This window comes from Stegostoma tigrinum, chromosome 38, assembly GCF_030684315.1.
Source record: "Stegostoma tigrinum isolate sSteTig4 chromosome 38, sSteTig4.hap1, whole genome shotgun sequence".
In the NCBI taxonomy this organism is placed as follows: Eukaryota; Metazoa; Chordata; class Chondrichthyes; order Orectolobiformes; family Stegostomatidae; genus Stegostoma; species Stegostoma tigrinum.
In genome coordinates, this window is record NC_081391.1 from 11,595,337 (window position 1) to 11,612,723 (window position 17,387).

General features: G+C 47.3%; 1 protein-coding gene across 1 annotated transcript in view; it reads left to right on the forward strand.

Annotated features, from left to right (window-relative positions):
- Nucleotides 1–225: 225 nt before the first annotated feature.
- dlgap5 (discs, large (Drosophila) homolog-associated protein 5) overlaps nt 226–17,387 on the forward strand; it is a 72,184-nt gene continuing 55,022 nt past the window's right edge. Inside the window, exons 1-5 of the mRNA XM_059640655.1 lie at nt 226–428; nt 543–660; nt 4,049–4,081; nt 11,074–11,269; nt 12,931–12,999. Of these exons, the coding sequence (XP_059496638.1) occupies nt 226–428; nt 543–660; nt 4,049–4,081; nt 11,074–11,269; nt 12,931–12,999 (619 nt within the window). The remainder of the gene's footprint in view (nt 429–542; nt 661–4,048; nt 4,082–11,073; nt 11,270–12,930; nt 13,000–17,387) is intronic.

The following is a 17,387-nucleotide window of genomic DNA, read 5'->3' on the forward strand; positions in this document are numbered from 1 at the left end:
AACGATGGTGGCACTTACCTGACAGAGTGGAGAGGATCGTTGACCTTTATCGTCCACTGACTGGGATCACGACCAAGGTGCAGTCTGATATGGTCTGGTGACATAACCTCCACTGTTGGCTCATCGGCAGAAAACGACATTTTATTTTTGCACGACCCCATCTAGCAAGACCTCTAGATCCCTGCCTGCAAAGCAGAGCACCAACTTCCCCTGTTTACCATATCCATGGCAAATGTCAAGAACTGTTCTGGTCAGATTGAAACTGAGAATGTTTGTCTGGATGTGCAACAGGCTTTTAAAGATGGCCCTGGGATAACAGATGCTGGCCTTTTTGGTGGCTATCTGCTGAACGAAGAGGTGGTTCGGGGAACAGCACGTGTTAAGATGGTGTTTGCATTGGACTCGAGATATGCCATGGAGCAGCGAAGGTAGTTGATGAAAGTAGTTTCGTAAGTTAGGCGCAGGGCTCTTCTAAAACACCTGACATAATTCACACTTGAGAGAGCAAGTTCACGTAAGCACAAGGTTCCGATCTTGACAAGGTTCTGCATGGAAGTGGGGACGGAAAGGACAAAGATAGTTGGAGAATTGACACAGCACTTTAACCTGGAGGAGAAAGGTGATCCCAATAGCACTCGAGTTGAATTAGCCAGAATTCAAGTATGAAATGAAACTACTGGAATTGAAGTCACAAGAGGTTTGGATTAGAAAAACAGAAACAGAAGCAAATCCTTCAGCTTGTGAAGGATTGAGGGCCAAAAAGTTATCAAACTGAAATCCAAAATGTAAGACAGAGGAGAAAAATAATTTGAACATGACAGAGAACAGTTTTGATCACTTAAACATTGAGTGGCAGGAAAGCATGAAGATGAGTCAGATTTTCACTCTTATTTTGATTTGTCAAGGAGTATTTGCTTAAATGTTCTAAATTTACAGAGGAAAGTTGAAAAGTATTTTATGCAATTTGAGAAAATTGCTTCAAACTGCAATAACCAAAAAAAAAAGGCTGTTTTGTCACACAGTGCATTTGTGAGTTAGGCTGTGTCTCTGTAAGACATAACTATGGTACAGTGAAATGTCTTTGATCTAGTGCTGGAAGCTTACGGACAGCAATTTATAAATTTAAGGAAGAAACAGAGGTAGAGTTTGTCAGTTGTGCAATGTGCTAGAAAGATGAAATGATATTTGATAGATGATATAGATCCATGAAGGCTGAATAAGAGTTGGAAAACCTTAGAGAGGTGATGCTTGTGGAAGAATTTAAATAATTCTCAGGGCAATGCCTTCACAAAGCAGAGTTAATCTGTCTTGTTTAAAATGTCAGCAAAGATTGACAATTAACTGTCAGTCAACATTTAGTGATGCATCACCTATGGCAACAGCTCTTTTCATCAAGGTCTCTTTGCCAAATGGTCAACACTTTCACACGCATTATAAGTTATTTTCCTTTTACTTTGGTATTACATGCAAATGAGTACCAAATGAAAGGTTTTAACAAAATGTGTCCTTCTTCAACAATACTCAAATTTAAATATAGTTCCCCTCTGGGAAGACAGTCCTACCTGGAAGACCATAAATTTTCTAAGAGAAACCACAATAATGACAGAATTGTCTCACTAGTACGTTAGCAATATGCCATTGTAAAATGAAGTCTAAAACTAGAGGGCATAAGTTTAAGGTGAGAGGGGAGAGATGTGAAATGGTCCAGAAGGCAATTTTTACACACAGAGGGCGGTGAGTATCTGGAATAGCCTGCCAGAGCTAGTGGTGGAAGCGAGTACAATTTTGTCATTTAAGAAACATTTAAACACGTATACGGTTGGGATAGGTATGGATGGATATGTACCAAATGCAGGCAAATGGAAATGGTTCAGTTGTGAAAACTGGACAGCATGTCATGCCAAAGGGTCTGTTTCCATGCTGTAGATCTCTATGACTGTATGTATGCAAACCCATATAAAAGCTGGCCAGATAGGAAATCATATCAAATTGAGAGTAGCGCTGCTTCTTCATAGCATCTGGGATCAGGGTTTGATTCTGACCCTCAGATGAACACCTGTGTGGAATTTGCACATTCTTCCTGTGTCTGCATGGGTTTCCTTCGGGTGCTGTGGTTTCCTCCCACAGTCCAAAGATGTGCAGGTTAGGTGTATGGCAATACAAAATTACCCACTGTGTCCAGGGGTGAGCAGCCTAGGTGGATTAGCCATGGGGAATATGGGGTTACTGGGAGAGGGTAGGCAGGTGGGTCTGGTTGGGATATTCTTTAGAGGCTGTGAATTGATGGGCCCAATGGTCTGCTTCCACATTGCTGGAATTCTATGATTAGCCCAGTGGAAGAAATAGAACTTCTCTAAGTAGCATGACAGCAGTTTAGAGGTTAAGGTTGATTTGAGGGTAACCAAATGTTATCTTTGTCATACAAAAAGGGACCAACAAAAGCTGAGTGTTAGCATTTAAGAGGCAAAACTATAGCATTTGTAAGTGTGAATAAGTGCTCCTTTGGAAATTATTTCCCCATCAAGTAAAGTAATGAAGTGTATTCACCAACAGTGTGAGCAAGGGTGAGGAAATTATAGAAGTGTTTGCAAATTTCAGAGATGGTTGTGGTCCATATCTTCCGAGCTGCAGTCCACCGCCCTATTGTATCAGCACTACTGACACTCGCAAGCGCTAGGATGCAAATAGGTTGTCACCTTAGCAAGGCTGAAGAAACATGGGAGATTGATAATATTTTTTATTAGCTTAGGATTCCTGTATTCAGACTAAATAATTAAGAGTAGCAGTAGAAAAAAAACAGTCTGTAAGCCTGCTCTGCTACTTATTAAGAACATGACTAACCTTGGCCCTCAGGTCCAGCATTCTGCCTACATCCCTTATCTTTTGACTCGCCAAGAGACCAAATCTCTGTCTATCCCAGCCTTAAATGTATATAACGACAGATCATCCATAGCCCTCTGGGGCAGGGAATTACAAAGGTTCACTATTCTTTAAAGGAAGAAATTCCTTTTTATCTCAGTCTAAATAACTGACCTCTTGTCCCCAGGCTGTACCCTCCTGTTTTATATTCCCCAACCAACATAAATAATCTCTGTGAATAAAAATTGAAAGAATTGCAGATGCTGGAAATCAGAAACAAAAGCATAAATTGCTGGAAAGGCTCAGCCAGTCCGGCACCATCAGCAGAGAGAAATCAGAGTTAATGTTTCGAGCCCAGTGACCCTTCCTTGGAACTGATGATAGCTAGGAAAAGGTTGGTGTGTAAATAATCATGGAGTCTACCCTATCTTCAGAATCATGTGTAACTGAGATCATTTCTGACTCTTTGAAACTGCAGACTCCAGATCACAAATGATGATGCTGTTGCAGCTTGAAATGTAGACCAAGCACAGAAATTAAATCCAAATGAACTGGCTTCACTACAACGAAAGCAATGGCTTAGATCTTCCAATTACCTTGAGAACAGATTCAATCAATGGTAATCCATTTTAAGATTAGCCAATTATCTGCTGGCAATTTTTTCCAGCTATAATTCCAAGTCTGGCCTGTTACAATGCAGCTAAACCAAGAAACCAGAGAGAAATCCACTCAGCCCAGGAGGAGCAGTACTTAGACCATAAAACATAATGAAGTCATTTGGCTCATCGAGTCTACTCTGCCATTCAATGAGATCATTGCTGACCTGATAATCCTCAATGCAATTTTCTACCATTCCCCCATAACCCTTGATCGCCTTAATAATTAAAAACTGCTCGTTCTGCTATAAATCCCCTAAGGTTGCTCTAAAAATGGCTTTGGTATCTGAAATCAGTTGGAAGACAAGAATACTGAGGGTGGGGCCACCCAGTTGATCTTTCCAATTGCTGGAAAATAAAGCGCTTTTGTTGAATTCAAAGTGAAACCTATTTGTTTTTCTGAAACAGTCATTGAAGGAACCTCTCAATTTTTTATTTCCTGAGCAAGATGTGTCTGTCATGACTCCACAAACATGTGCCATAATATCAGAATCACAAACATTGTAAAACTCTCCATTTTTTTTGTCTTCCAGAATAACTACGATGACCAGAATGTCTTTTTTTTTGTAAAGGCATTCCTGCAGAAAGAAATCTATTCTTTTCAAGAAATACGTTGGCGTGTTTTGCAGATATTTAGAGGGATAAACATTTATACTTCTGTATCACTGAATGTATATGTTAAGCAATTATTGCATCTTCACTGAATGAGTTATGCACATTGTGTCTATTAAGAAACCTGGTGACTCTGTTTAAAATTGATTTAGGAAAAGATATTTGATTGGCCATCTGGAGCTGGGAAATACATTTTTATATTGTGTTGTCATCCATGGTATTCGGTAAAGTAAAGCAACAGAGGCTCACCTGTAGGGAGGCAATGTCATCATGGTAAATCAAAGGACTTGTAATCCAGAACACCAGGCTAATGAATGGGAAGCATGGGTTTGTAATCCTGCTATGGCAGGTGATGAAATTTGAATTAAAAGTAAGGGGAATCAGATTTAGGACTGCTCTGAGAAGGAACTTCTTCTCCCAAAGAGTTTTGACTCTGTGGAATTTCCTGCCTAGTGGAACAGTTGAGGTTATCTCATAGAATGTTTCTAAGGCAAAGATAGATAGATTTTTGAACAGTAAAGGAATTAAGGGTTATGACAATTGGGCAGGTGAGTGGGCCTAAGTTCACGGAAAAAAAATATCAGCCATGATCTTATTGAATGGCAGAGTGGACCAGATGGCCTACTTCTGTTCATATTTGTAATGTTCTTAAAATTTGGAATAAAAAGCTAGGCTTAATGGCAGCTGTTGTTGATTGTTGTAAAATCCCACCTGGTTCAGTAATTATTTTAGCGAAGGCAATCTGGCGTGACTACCTGGTCTGGCCTTTGTGTGACTGCAGATTCACAGCAATGAGCTTGCCTTTTAACTGCCCTCTGAGAGTGCCACTCAGATCAGAGGGCAATTAAAGACGGGCAATAAATGCTGGCAATACACACAGCCCATGAATGAATTTTTTAAAAAATGTTATAGCTGTCAAAGCAATTGCTTGGTCGTCAGATTTTCAGGGCCAATGTTCAGAGAAAACACCTTTTTTAAGGTTTAAGCCATTTTGCTCAAGAGTAAGACAATAGCACCATCTACTGTACACTGCAAATATAGTCACCTCAAGTTTCCTTATCCAAACACATCATGGAGAATTGCAACTATATGGGGCAAAGAGTTCAGCCTTTCTGTGTCAGTCAATACATATCCATTTTTGTCAGAGAATCTTAGCAAGATAAGGTACTGACCTTGCTGTTAATTAAATAAAGAGCCTTTTTTAATGAACAAGCTTTAAATAAGAATATCAGAGATAATGGGAACTGCAGCTGCTGAGATAACAAAGAGTGGAGCTGGATGAACACAGCAGGCCAAGCAGCATCTTTAAATAGGAATACTTTTTTTAAGAGACAGTAGGAATACAGATGCTGGAGAATCTGAGATAATAAGGTGTAGAGCTGGATTAACACAGCAGGCCAAGTATCATCATAAGGAGCAGGAAGGCTGACGTTTCGGACCTAGACCCTTCTTCAGAAATGGGGGGGGTGGGGGGTGGCAGGGTGTCTGAAATAAATAGGGAGCGAGAGAGAGGTGGATAGAAGATGAACAGAGGAGAAGATAGGTGGAGAGGAGACAGACAGGTTAAAGAGGCGGGGATGGAGCCAGTAAAGGTGGCTGTAGGTGGGGAGTTAGGGAGGGAATAGGTCTGTCCAGGAAAGACAGACAGGTCAAGGGAGCGGGATGAGGCTAGTAGATAGGAGATGGGGGTGGGGCTTGAAGTGGGAGGAGGGGATAGGTGGGAGGAAGGATAGGTTAGGGAGGCGGGGACAAGCTGGGCTGGTTTTTGGGACGCGGTTGGGGAAGGGGAGACTTTGAAGCTATCATTGATACCATATCATTGTGAAGTCCACATTGATACCATAGGGCTACAAGGTTCCCAAGCAAAATATGAGGTGGCAAGTGTGAAAGCCGAGGATACTGAAGTACCTGTGAAGATGAACAGTGATCCATGCTTTAGAGTTTTTTACCAGACATCCCACCAACCAGCCTAATGTTGGGAGGCAGGTTGGCAACACAAAGTTAAAACTGGACACACGAGGGAATGAGGCGAAGGGAAGATTGATGTAGGAGGTTAAGGTAAGTGGGTTCAGTGATCTTGGGCATTAGTCAGTGAATGCAAAAGGGTAGGCGATTGGGTATGGAATTCAGTAAACATGGGAGAGATGAGTGAACAGGTTAGGGATGGACAATGATGGAAGGGATATTTTTAATCACAGGGGTTCAATGTTCATGATCAGCTCGGTGACTCTGGGATTTAATCATTATGGAGGGGTTGATATTTTCTGGGTGTTATATTTTAGTTTTAATGCCACCAATCATCCTTTCTTTATGCTGAGGCTAGAACCTGTCAAATTATCAGTGGTAGCAAATAGACTCCCAGGTGAGTCAGAAGACAGGAGGCGCTGTCTTACATAACAAAATCATTCGTAGAGTAAGGCCACAGGACATAGGAGCAAAAGTAGGCTATTCGGCCAAATGAGACAATTCTGTCATTCAATGAGATCATGGTTGATCTGATAATCTTCTTATCCATTTTCCTGCCTTTTCCCCTTATCTCTTGATTCCCTTGCTGGTTAAAAATCTGTCTAACACAGCCTTGAAAATACTGAACAATTCAGTCTCTACAACCATCTGCAGCAAAGAATTCCACAGATTTGTGAAAGAAATTGTTTTGTGAAAGAAGGAATTCCTCCTTACCTCTGTCTTAAAGGGTGATTCTTTATTTGAAGATAGTGTCCTCAGGTTCTAGACTGGGGAACAACCTTTCCACACTTAAAGGTCCTTGGTTCAATCCCAAGTCTTGGCAAAATAAGTGCTTCCTGACCGTGTCAGCCTTTGTTTGAGGCAGCATGGTGGCTCAGTGGTGCCCCACAGCACCAGGAACCTGGGTTCAATTCTAGTCTTGGGCAACTGTCTGTGTGAAATTTGCACATTCTCCCTGTGTCTGCTTGGGCTTCCTCCGGGTGCTCCAGTTCCCTCCCACAGTCCAAAGATATGCAGGCTACGTGGATTGGCAATAATAAATTCCCCTTAGTGTCCAGGGATTGCAGGCTAGGTGGGTTATCCATGCACAGTTACAGGGATAGGGTGTGGGTGACGGTAGGATGCTCATTGGAGGGTCGATATGGACTCAATGGGCTGAATGAGCTGTTTCCACACAAAAGGGATTCTATGATCTACCTTGTGAATTCTCCTCAGAATCTTTTATGTTTCAATAAGGTCACCTTTCAATCTTCTAAACTTCAATGAGTACAGGTGCCACCAACTCAACCTCTCCTCCTAAGACTGTCCCTCCATATACGGGATCGCCCTGGTGAGCTTCTATGGACTGCCTCCAGTATCTTTCATTAGATAACAGGCCCAAAACGACTCAGAGTATTCCAGCTTTGGTATTTTGTATAGTTTTAGCAAGATGTCCCTATTTTTATCCAGGATTCACGTTGAAATAAAGGTTAATATTCCACCCACATTTTTGTATGATAGCAGTAAGTACAGGTTACAATAACTTGCTTGGTATAATCATTTCAGACAGAGGAGGCGACTACCTAGTGGTATTATCTCTAGACTATTAATCCAGAGATCCGCATTATCTTCTGGGGATCCAGGTCCGAATTCCATCATGGCAAATGGTGGAACTTGAATTTTTGAAAAATCTGGAATTAAGAATCTATTGAAGACCATTGTCGATTGCCAGGAAAAAGAAGCCCACCTGGTTCTTTGATGTCCTTTCGGGAAGGAAAGTGCCATCCTTACCTAGTCTGGCCCACATGTGACTCCAGACCCACAGCAATGTGGTTGACTCTTAACTTCTCTCTGGGCAATTAGGGATGGGGTAATAAATGCTGTCTAGCCAGAGATGCCCTCATCCCGTGAGTGAATAAAGGAGAATAAGTATCAGGGGCTGTGAAGAATTCATTTGGTCTTCCTGGGAACTTACAGAGATCATAAGTGCCACCACTCAAAGACAACGTAGCATTACCAGATTTGGTCAAGCTTAATGCAACAAGATTTTGAATGCCTTTAGTGCCTTATTGATGATTAGACATTGAAGGTCACAGAATTTCAAAGAAGTCATTGATGGTTGCAGGGAGATTGTGGGACCCAGGGTAGGATTGGGTTTCAGTCATCGCATAGAGGTGTGGAAATTTCCATGTTTGCATTGAGCAATGATCATGCGAGGTGCCCTGCTGGAGGAGGTTCCTGTGACGGACTTGTAGGAAACATTCCTGTTCCTCCTATACCTAAAGGAGCAGCTTGCTACATAAGAACATAACAGGAGCAGGATTGGGCCATCTGGGCCTTCGAGCCTGCCCCACCATTCAATAAGATCATGGCTGATCTTTTCATGGACATAGCTCCACTTACTCAATCTCTCATCATAACCCTTAATTCCTTTACTCTTCAAAAAACTATCAATCTTTGCCTTAAAAACATTCAATGAGGTAGCCTCAACTGCTTCACTGGGCAGGGAATTCCACAGATTCATAACCCTCCACAACTCAGTCCTAAATCTGCTTCCCCTTATTTAAAGGCTATGCCCCCACAGTTCTAGTTTTACTTGCCAGTGGAAACATCCTCTCTGTTTCTATCTTATCTATTCCTTTCATTATTTTATGTTTCTATAAGATCCCCCTTCATTCTTCGAAATTTCAGTGAGTATAGTCCCAGTCTACTCAATCTCTCCTCACAAGCCAACCCTCTCAACTCTGGAATCAACCGAGTGAATGTCCTCTGCACCCCAGTGCCAGTATATCCTTGCTCAAGTAAAGAGACCAAAACTGTACACAGTACTCTAGGTGTGGCCTCACCAACATCCTATACAACTGCAGCAAAGCTTCAGACATAGTAAGACCTGCAGATGCTGCAGTCAGAGATGACATAGTGTGGAGCTCGAGCAACGCACCAGGTCAAGTAGCATAAGAGGAACAGGAAAATTGACATTTTGGGTAGGGACGAGAAGGGTCCTGACCTAAAACATCATCTTTCCTGCTCCTCTGATGCTGTTTGGCCTGCTGTGTTCGTCCAGCTCCACACAGTGTTATATCTGCAACATAACCTCACTGTTTTTAAACTCAATCCCTCAAAAAATGAAGGACAAAGACCCTAAAGTACTGTTTCTCCAATGGAGTGACTAGAACTGTGCCTTTTTTGACCTGATTTCCTGGTTTTCCTGAAGCCTCGAATCTTGGTTGAAATGGGGGTAAATATAGAATTGAAGGCTGCCTCCTTAAAACGATTTCATTGATGACCAACCTTCCAGAGAAGATTGTATGGTGCCTCATTAAAGCTGCTATTGTTTGGATATAAGATCTCAAAAGGTTTACTTCAATCTCATTTTGGGATATCACATTGATTATCTTTCAGTAGAAGTGCCTTAAAGTCTGATTTGGGCTAGTGCGCTTTATCAACTGTACTCTTGTGTGTTCATAATTGATCCCACTCATCCTCCATAGCCTCTGGCAGCTCCCTGAGTGACACGGTGGCTCAGTGGTCTGCACTGCTGCCTCACAGCATCAGGGACCTGGGTTCAATTCATGCTTCAGGCAACTGTCTGTGTGGAGTTTGCATGTTCTCCCTGTGTCTGCACAGGTTTGCTCTAATTTCTTCCCACAGTCCAAAGATGTGCAGGTTAGGTGGATTCGCCATGCTAAATTGCCCACAGTATCCAGGGATGTGCAAGCTGGGCGGATTAGTCATGGGACATGCAGGGTTACAGGGATTGGCCGGGATTCTCTTCAGAGGGTCGATGTAGACTCAGTGAGCTGAATGGCCTGCTTATACGCCGTAGAGAATCTACATAAAGCTACCCATTGCTGTCATACAACTGTCTTGACAACAGCAATAAAAAGCCTCTTATCAAAAGACAGGATCAAGTCATAGAAGCCAGTATGTATAGAAAAGTATCAGCAACCTAAAAGGACAATGTACAAGTATTTAAATTAGGGGCAGGAGTAGGCCTTTTGGTCCCTAAAGCCTGCTCTGCCATTTGGCTGCTCTGATTGTGGTTTGAATGCCACATTCCTGCCTACCCAATGCCTTTGGGTCCCTTACATAGGGTGTAGAGCTGGATGAACACAGCAGGCCAGGCAGCATCAGAGGAGCAGGAAAGCTGACGTTTCCAGCTTAGACCCTTCTTCAGAAATGGGAGAAGGGGTCACTGAAATAAATAGCGAGAAGGGGAGGCGATGATAGAAGGTGGATGGGGGAGCTAATAGGTGGAGAGAAGTTGGACAGGTCAAGGAGGCGGGGATAAAGCCAGTAAAGGTTAGTGTAGTTAGGGAGTTGGGATGGGGGTTGGTCAGTGAGGAGTGAAGGGCGGGTAGGTGGGAGAGAAGGCAAACAAGTCAAGGAGGTGGGGATGAGGCTGTTAGGTAGGGAATGGGGGTGGGGGGTGTTGGTCAGTGAGATAGGAGGAACGGATAGGTGGGAGAAAAGACAGACCCTGCCTCCTTGACCCATCCATCTTCTCTCCACCTATCAGCTCCTCTATCCACCTTCTATCATCGCCTCCCCCCTTTCCATTTATTTCAGAGCTCTCTTCCCCTTCCCCATTTCTGAAGGGTCCAGACCCGAAATGTCAGCTTTCCTGCTCCTCTGATGCTACCTGGCCTGCTGTGTTCATCCAGCTCAACACTGAGTTATCTCAGACTCCAATATCAGCAGTTCCTACTACCTTTGGGTCCCTTGTTAGTCTGAAGCTAGCTAGTGAAGCTTACCAATAATCAACGATTCTGCATGCACCACTCTTTAATGAAGAGCACTCTACAGACCCATCAGCCTTTGAGAAAAAAGAATTGCTTCACCCGTTTTAAACATGGGACCCCTTATTTTTCATCTGCACGCCCCAGTTCCAGTCACTCCCACATGGGGAAACATTCTTTCAGGTGCATGCTCTCAGTTCCCTCAGGATCTTATATGTTTTAACAAGACTGAATTTCATTCTTCTAAACTCTAATGGATACAGGCCAGGGCTATCCGACTGTTCCCGAAAACTGCTCATGTGGAAGGAAAAAGTCTTTTTAAAACTGAAGAGTTTTTGCTACCCATTTGCAAGATAAGATCTCGTGTGGTTTGGCATAATGTATTTGCAATACTAGAGGTTTGGTTCAGGGCTCGAGATCAGAGACTAAAGATAAATGGAATGCTTCCAATGGGAAGCTGTAACCAATGGAGTAGCAGAAGGATTAGTGCTTGCGACTCCGCGACTTAAAATTATTTTCATTAATGCCTTACACAAGGAGATAACCATAAGGCATCCAAGCGTTCTCCTTTAAGCTTACAATCACACAAGATGTTGCAAAATGATACAGACAGGATAGAGATGGAATACATATAACCTGTGAGCTTATTCATGCTGGCACTTAGAGCAGAATGTAAAATATTTTTAAAGGGTGCAAATCTTAACCGTTGAAGCAAATGGCATATTGGCCTTTAATGAAGTGAATTGAATTAGATTTATTGTCACATGTACTCAAATGCCACTTACAGTACCGTCATAGTACAACCTCTTCAGTTACAAGATATTGAAAAATAGAGAAATAAAATGTCCAGCATTGCAGAATTAATAGTTCAGAACAGTCTTCCAACTCATACCATGCTGGCGTCCACCCTCAAGCCCACTATGGGCCTTGGCTCCAGACTGTGCTGGACTTCACCTTAAGGATCATAAGGCTGGGAAATTGTTCTGGTGTCACCTCAAGACTGGGAGATCACACTCAGGCCATGACAGGCCTAGAGGATGTCATACCAGGGCCAAGACGCCACACCACACCGGGATGCTGCTACATCAAGTCAGGAGACCGCCACAGAAGCCAGCTATGCCAGACTAGGAGTCATCGGAGAGATCGGGAACAGGGAACTGTAGTGAGAAAACGAGGAATGAAAACAGAATGTGCAGAAAAACTCAATAGTTGTGGCCTCATCCATGGAGAGTGAAACAGAGTTAACATTTTGAGTGTTCTAAATTCATTAGCTCTGTTTCTTGTTCCTTGGGTGCTGTTAGATATGCTACAGGAGGAGCAGGAATAGATTATCCAGCCCCTTGGGCCTGCTCCAACATTCAATATGATCATCACTGACCTGCAGCCTCAATCCACTTTCCCACCCGCTCCCCGTACCCCTCAATTCCCCAAGTTACCAAACATCTCAGTCTTTATTTTACTCAACACAGAAACATTCACAACCATCTAGCATTGAACGTTCCTAACATTTGCAACCGTCTAAATGAAGACATTTCTCCTCACTTCAGTTCAAAATCTTCAATCTCTTTATCATTCACCAGCATTTGCTGTTGTTATCATTGAGTCTTACAGCACAGAAACAGACCCTGTGGTTCAACCAGTCCATGCCAGACATAATCCCAAACTAAACTAGTCCCGCCTGCCTGCGCTTGGCCCATATCCCTCCAAACATTTCTTATTCATATACTTATCCACATGTCTTTTAAACTGTTTGAGGGTGTCGCACTCGCAGATATTTAAAGTTTGAGAAGATTTGTAGCTGGGGCTGTAGACAAGGTTATAGACATGCTTGCTGAACCAGTGGGTTTGGTCGCAAACATTTTGTCACCCTGTTAGGTAAAATCATCAGTTTGCCTCTGGCTAAGCATCAGTGTTCTGTCCTGCTTGTTATTTATATGCCTCAGTTTATTGCGGCATTTGGCAACACTTCCGGTTCAGTTTCTCAGTGGTTTGTACACCGGGTCTAATTCAATGTGTTTGTTGATGGAGTTCCAGTTAGAATACCAGGCCTCCAGGAACTCCCTGGTATGTCTCCATTTGTCTTGTGCAGTTATGACCGTGTACGTCTGCATACTCTGCAGACCTGCAGCTAGACTACTTCCAAGCTGCAATCCCAGCACAGGGCTCTGCCAGCCTACAGGCATTACAAGGTGTGCTCCAACATAATGTACCAGTCGAATCACAGGTAGGGTGTACTTCAGGTAGGATAGGCTTATAATAAGATATATAATACAAGAAACAAGCCATTTGTCCCATTCAGTCCATTCCGTCGTTTATGGTCCACTCAATCCTCTTCCCATTAGTTCATATCTGAATCCCCACTCAAACCGGTTGATGTGGTGTATATGGATTTCATCAAGGCATTCGATAAGGTTCCCCACAATAGGCTATTGTACAAAACGCAGAGGAAAGGAATTGTGGGAGATATAGCAGTTTGGATTGGAAATTGGCTTGCTGAAAGAAGACAGAGGGTGGTAGTTGATGGGAAATGTTCATCCTGGAGACCAGTTACTAGCGGTGTACTGCAAGGTTCGGTGTTGGGTCCACTACTGTTTGTCATTTTTATAGATGACCTGGATGAGGGCATAGAAGGATGAATGTTGTAGATCCATGAACAAAAGGTGGCCCAAATTATTTTACAGACTTGTAAGTACCTTTAGGTCTTGTAAAATGAAGTCGTGACTACACACATACCATTTAGATATATTTATTTGTCACATGTATTAAGTATACAAATACATAAGACAACAAAAAGTGCACAAAGTCACCATTCACTGGCACCCACTTGGTAACAAAGACCAGAATTAAAAGATTGAATAGAGCCAAAAATCCAGATCTCAGAGTGCCATGACCCAGCTCCACAACGGTGCAGGTGCCGTTCCATTCATTAGGCCACCGTTGCTGGCCTGCTCTTGCCACCCACCGTTACTGCCTCACTGGTTTGCTCTTGCCATCAACTGCTGCTGCATCGCCACCCATAGAAAGCACCCTCAAGCAGCAATGAGACGATGGATTAGTTCATCTGATTCCTTTCAGTGATATTGGATTTTAGGGAAGAATGTCACCCAAGACACCCAGTCAGAGGTTTGTAAATATTGAAAAGCTCATCCAGAAGGTTTGTTGGTTTCTGCCACACTCCCAGAGGCTGACAATATAATCAAGGGTCACATGACATTGCAAGACTGAAAATATCAGGGGCAGCAAGTCAGTAAAGTGTGGAACTGGAGGAACACAGCAAGTCAGGCAGCATCAGGAAAATCAACACAACAAAATGTAGAGGAGATAATGGGGACTGCAGATGCTGGAGAATTCCAAGATAACAAACTGAGGCTGGATGAACACAGCAGGCCAAGCAGCATCTCAGGAGCACAAAAGCTGACTTTTCGGGCCGAGACCCTTCTTCGGAAATGGGGAAGGGGGTGCTGAAATAGAGAGCGCGAGCAAGGGGGGGTGCGGGAGAGCGAGAGGGGGGGGGTGCGGGAGAGCGAGAGGGGGGGGGTGCGGGAGAGCGAGAGGGGGGGGGTGCGGGAGAGCGAGAGGGGGGGGGTGCGGGAGAGCGAGAGGGGGGGGGGTGCGGGAGAGCGAGAGGGGGGGGGTGCGGGAGAGCGAGAGGGGGGGGGTGCGGGAGAGCGAGAGGGGGGGGGGTGCGGGAGAGCGAGAGGGGGGGGGTGCGGGAGAGCGAGAGGGGGGGGGTGCGGGAGAGCGAGAGGGGGGGGGTGCGGGAGAGCGAGAGGGGGGGGGTGCGGGAGAGCGAGAGGGGGGGGGTGCGGGAGAGCGAGAGGGGGGGGGTGCGGGAGAGCGAGAGGGGGGGGGTGCGGGAGAGCGAGAGGGGGGGGGTGCGGGAGAGCGAGAGGGGGGGGGTGCGGGAGAGCGAGAGGGGGGGGGTGCGGGAGAGCGAGAGGGGGGGGGTGCGGGAGAGCGAGAGGGGGGGGGTGCGGGAGAGCGAGAGGGGGGGGGTGCGGGAGAGCGAGAGGGGGGGGGTGCGGGAGAGCGAGAGGGGGGGGGTGCGGGAGAGCGAGAGGGGGGGGGTGCGGGAGAGCGAGAGGGGGGGGGTGCGGGAGAGCGAGAGGGGGGGGGTGCGGGAGAGCGAGAGGGGGGGGGTGCGGGAGAGCGAGAGGGGGGGGGTGCGGGAGAGCGAGAGGGGGGGGTGCGGGAGAGCGAGAGGGGGGGGGTGCGGGAGAGCGAGAGGGGGGGGGTGCGGGAGAGCGAGAGGGGGGGGGTGCGGGAGAGCGAGGGGGGGGGGTGCGGGAGAGCGAGAGGGGGGGGGTGCGGGAGAGCGAGAGGGGGGGGGTGCGGGAGAGCGAGAGGGGGGGGGTGCGGGAGAGCGAGAGGGGGGGGGTGCGGGAGAGCGAGAGGGGGGGGGTGCGGGAGAGCGAGAGGGGGGGGGTGCGGGAGAGCGAGAGGGGGGGGGTGCGGGAGAGCGAGAGGGGGGGGGTGCGGGAGAGCGAGAGGGGGGGGGTGCGGGAGAGCGAGAGGGGGGGGGTGCGGGAGAGCGAGAGGGGGGGGGTGCGGGAGAGCGAGAGGGGGGGGGTGCGGGAGAGCGAGAGGGGGGGGGTGCGGGAGAGCGAGAGGGGGGGGGTGCGGGAGAGCGAGAGGGGGGGGTGCGGGAGAGCGAGAGGGGGGGGGTGCGGGAGAGCGAGAGGGGGGGGGTGCGGGAGAGCGAGAGGGGGGGGGTGCGGGAGAGCGAGAGGGGGGGGGTGCGGGAGAGCGAGAGGGGGGGGGTGCGGGAGAGCGAGAGGGGGGGGGGTGCGGGAGAGCGAGAGGGGGGGGGTGCGGGAGAGCGAGAGGGGGGGGGTGCGGGAGAGCGAGAGGGGGGGGGTGCGGGAGAGCGAGAGGGGGGGGGTGCGGGAGAGCGAGAGGGGGGGGGTGCGGGAGAGCGAGAGGGGGGGGTGCGGGAGAGCGAGAGGGGGGGGGTGCGGGAGAGCGAGAGGGGGGGGGTGCGGGAGAGCGAGAGGGGGGGGGTGCGGGAGAGCGAGAGGGGGGGGTGCGGGAGAGCGAGAGGGGGGGGGTGCGGGAGAGCGAGAGGGGGGGGTGCGGGAGAGCGAGAGGGGGGGGGTGCGGGAGAGCGAGAGGGGGGGGGTGCGGGAGAGCGAGGGGGGGGGGTGCGGGAGAGCGAGAGGGGGGGGGGTGCGGGAGAGCGAGAGGGGGGGGGTGCGGGAGAGCGAGAGGGGGGGGTGCGGGAGAGCGAGAGGGGGGGGTGCGGGAGAGCGAGAGGGGGGGGTGCGGGAGAGCGAGAGGGGGGGGTGCGGGAGAGCGAGGGGGGGGGTGCGGGAGAGCGAGGGGGGGGTGCGGGAGAGCGAGGGGGGGGTGCGGGAGAGCGACACAGATACAAGATGGACTGGGGAGAAGATAAGTGGAGAGGAGACAGACCAGTTGGGGTGGGGGGGGTTTGAAGCCAGTAAAGGTGAGTGTAGGTGTGGAGTTAGGGAGGGGATAAGTCAGTTCAAGGAGGCGGGATGAGGCTAGTGGGTAGGAGCTGGGGGTCAGGCTTGATGTGGGAGGAAGGACATGTTAGGAGGCAGAGACAAGTTGGGCTGGTTTTGGGATGACTAGGTGTAGAGCTGAATGAACACTGCAGGCCAAGCAGCATAACAGGAGCAGGAAGGCTGACATTTCAGGCCGAGACCCTTCCTCGGAGAAGGGTCTAGGCCCGAAACGTCAGCCTTCCTGTTCAGCCAGCTGAGTTCATTCAGCTCTACAACTTGTTATCTCAGATTCTTCAGCATCTGCAATCCCTCCTATCTCAGGAAAATCAATATTTGTGTTGGGTTATCAGTCACAGATAGCAAGAACTGCAGATGTTAAGAATCAGAATATAACAAGGTGTGGAGCTGGAGAAACACAGCAGGCCAGGCAGCATCAGAGGAACAGGAAAGCTGATGTTTTGGGTCAGGCCCCTTCCTCAGAACTGTGGAGCAAGGAGGGAGCTGGAAAATAAGTGGGGGGTGGAGCTGGGGAGGTTTGGAGGCTAATGTCAGAAATGCTGTGTCTTTCAGATCAGTCTTTAACCCAACGCCATCATGCACCTGCTCAGGTGAAACATACATGAGACATCATGGTACCATTTGAAGAGTAAAAGGATGGCACTGGGTCAATATAGATCCCACAAACCAATTTTTTTTAGAAAAAAGCTGGTCCAGTAGGTGTCAAGTACTGACAGAATAAAGCAACTGACAACTCAGTTCTGAGGAAGGGTCGCCAGGCCAAAAGTTAACTCTGCTTTTTGTCTGTCACAGATGCTGCTCGACCTGCTGAGATTTTCCAGCAATTTCTGTTTACGGTCCTGACAACACCACTGTTATCTTAGTTATGGGAGGTAGTTTGTCCAAAGTGTGAAGCTAGATGAACGCAGCAGGGCAAGCAGTGTCTCAGGAGCACAAAAGCTGACATTTTGAGCCTAGACCCTTCATCAGAAAGGGGGGGGGGGGGGGGGAAGATAGGGAAAGGGTTCTGAAATAAATAGGGAGAGACAGGGAGCTGGACTGAAGATGGATAGAGGAGAAGATAGGTGGAGAGGAGAGGAGGGGATAGATCAGTC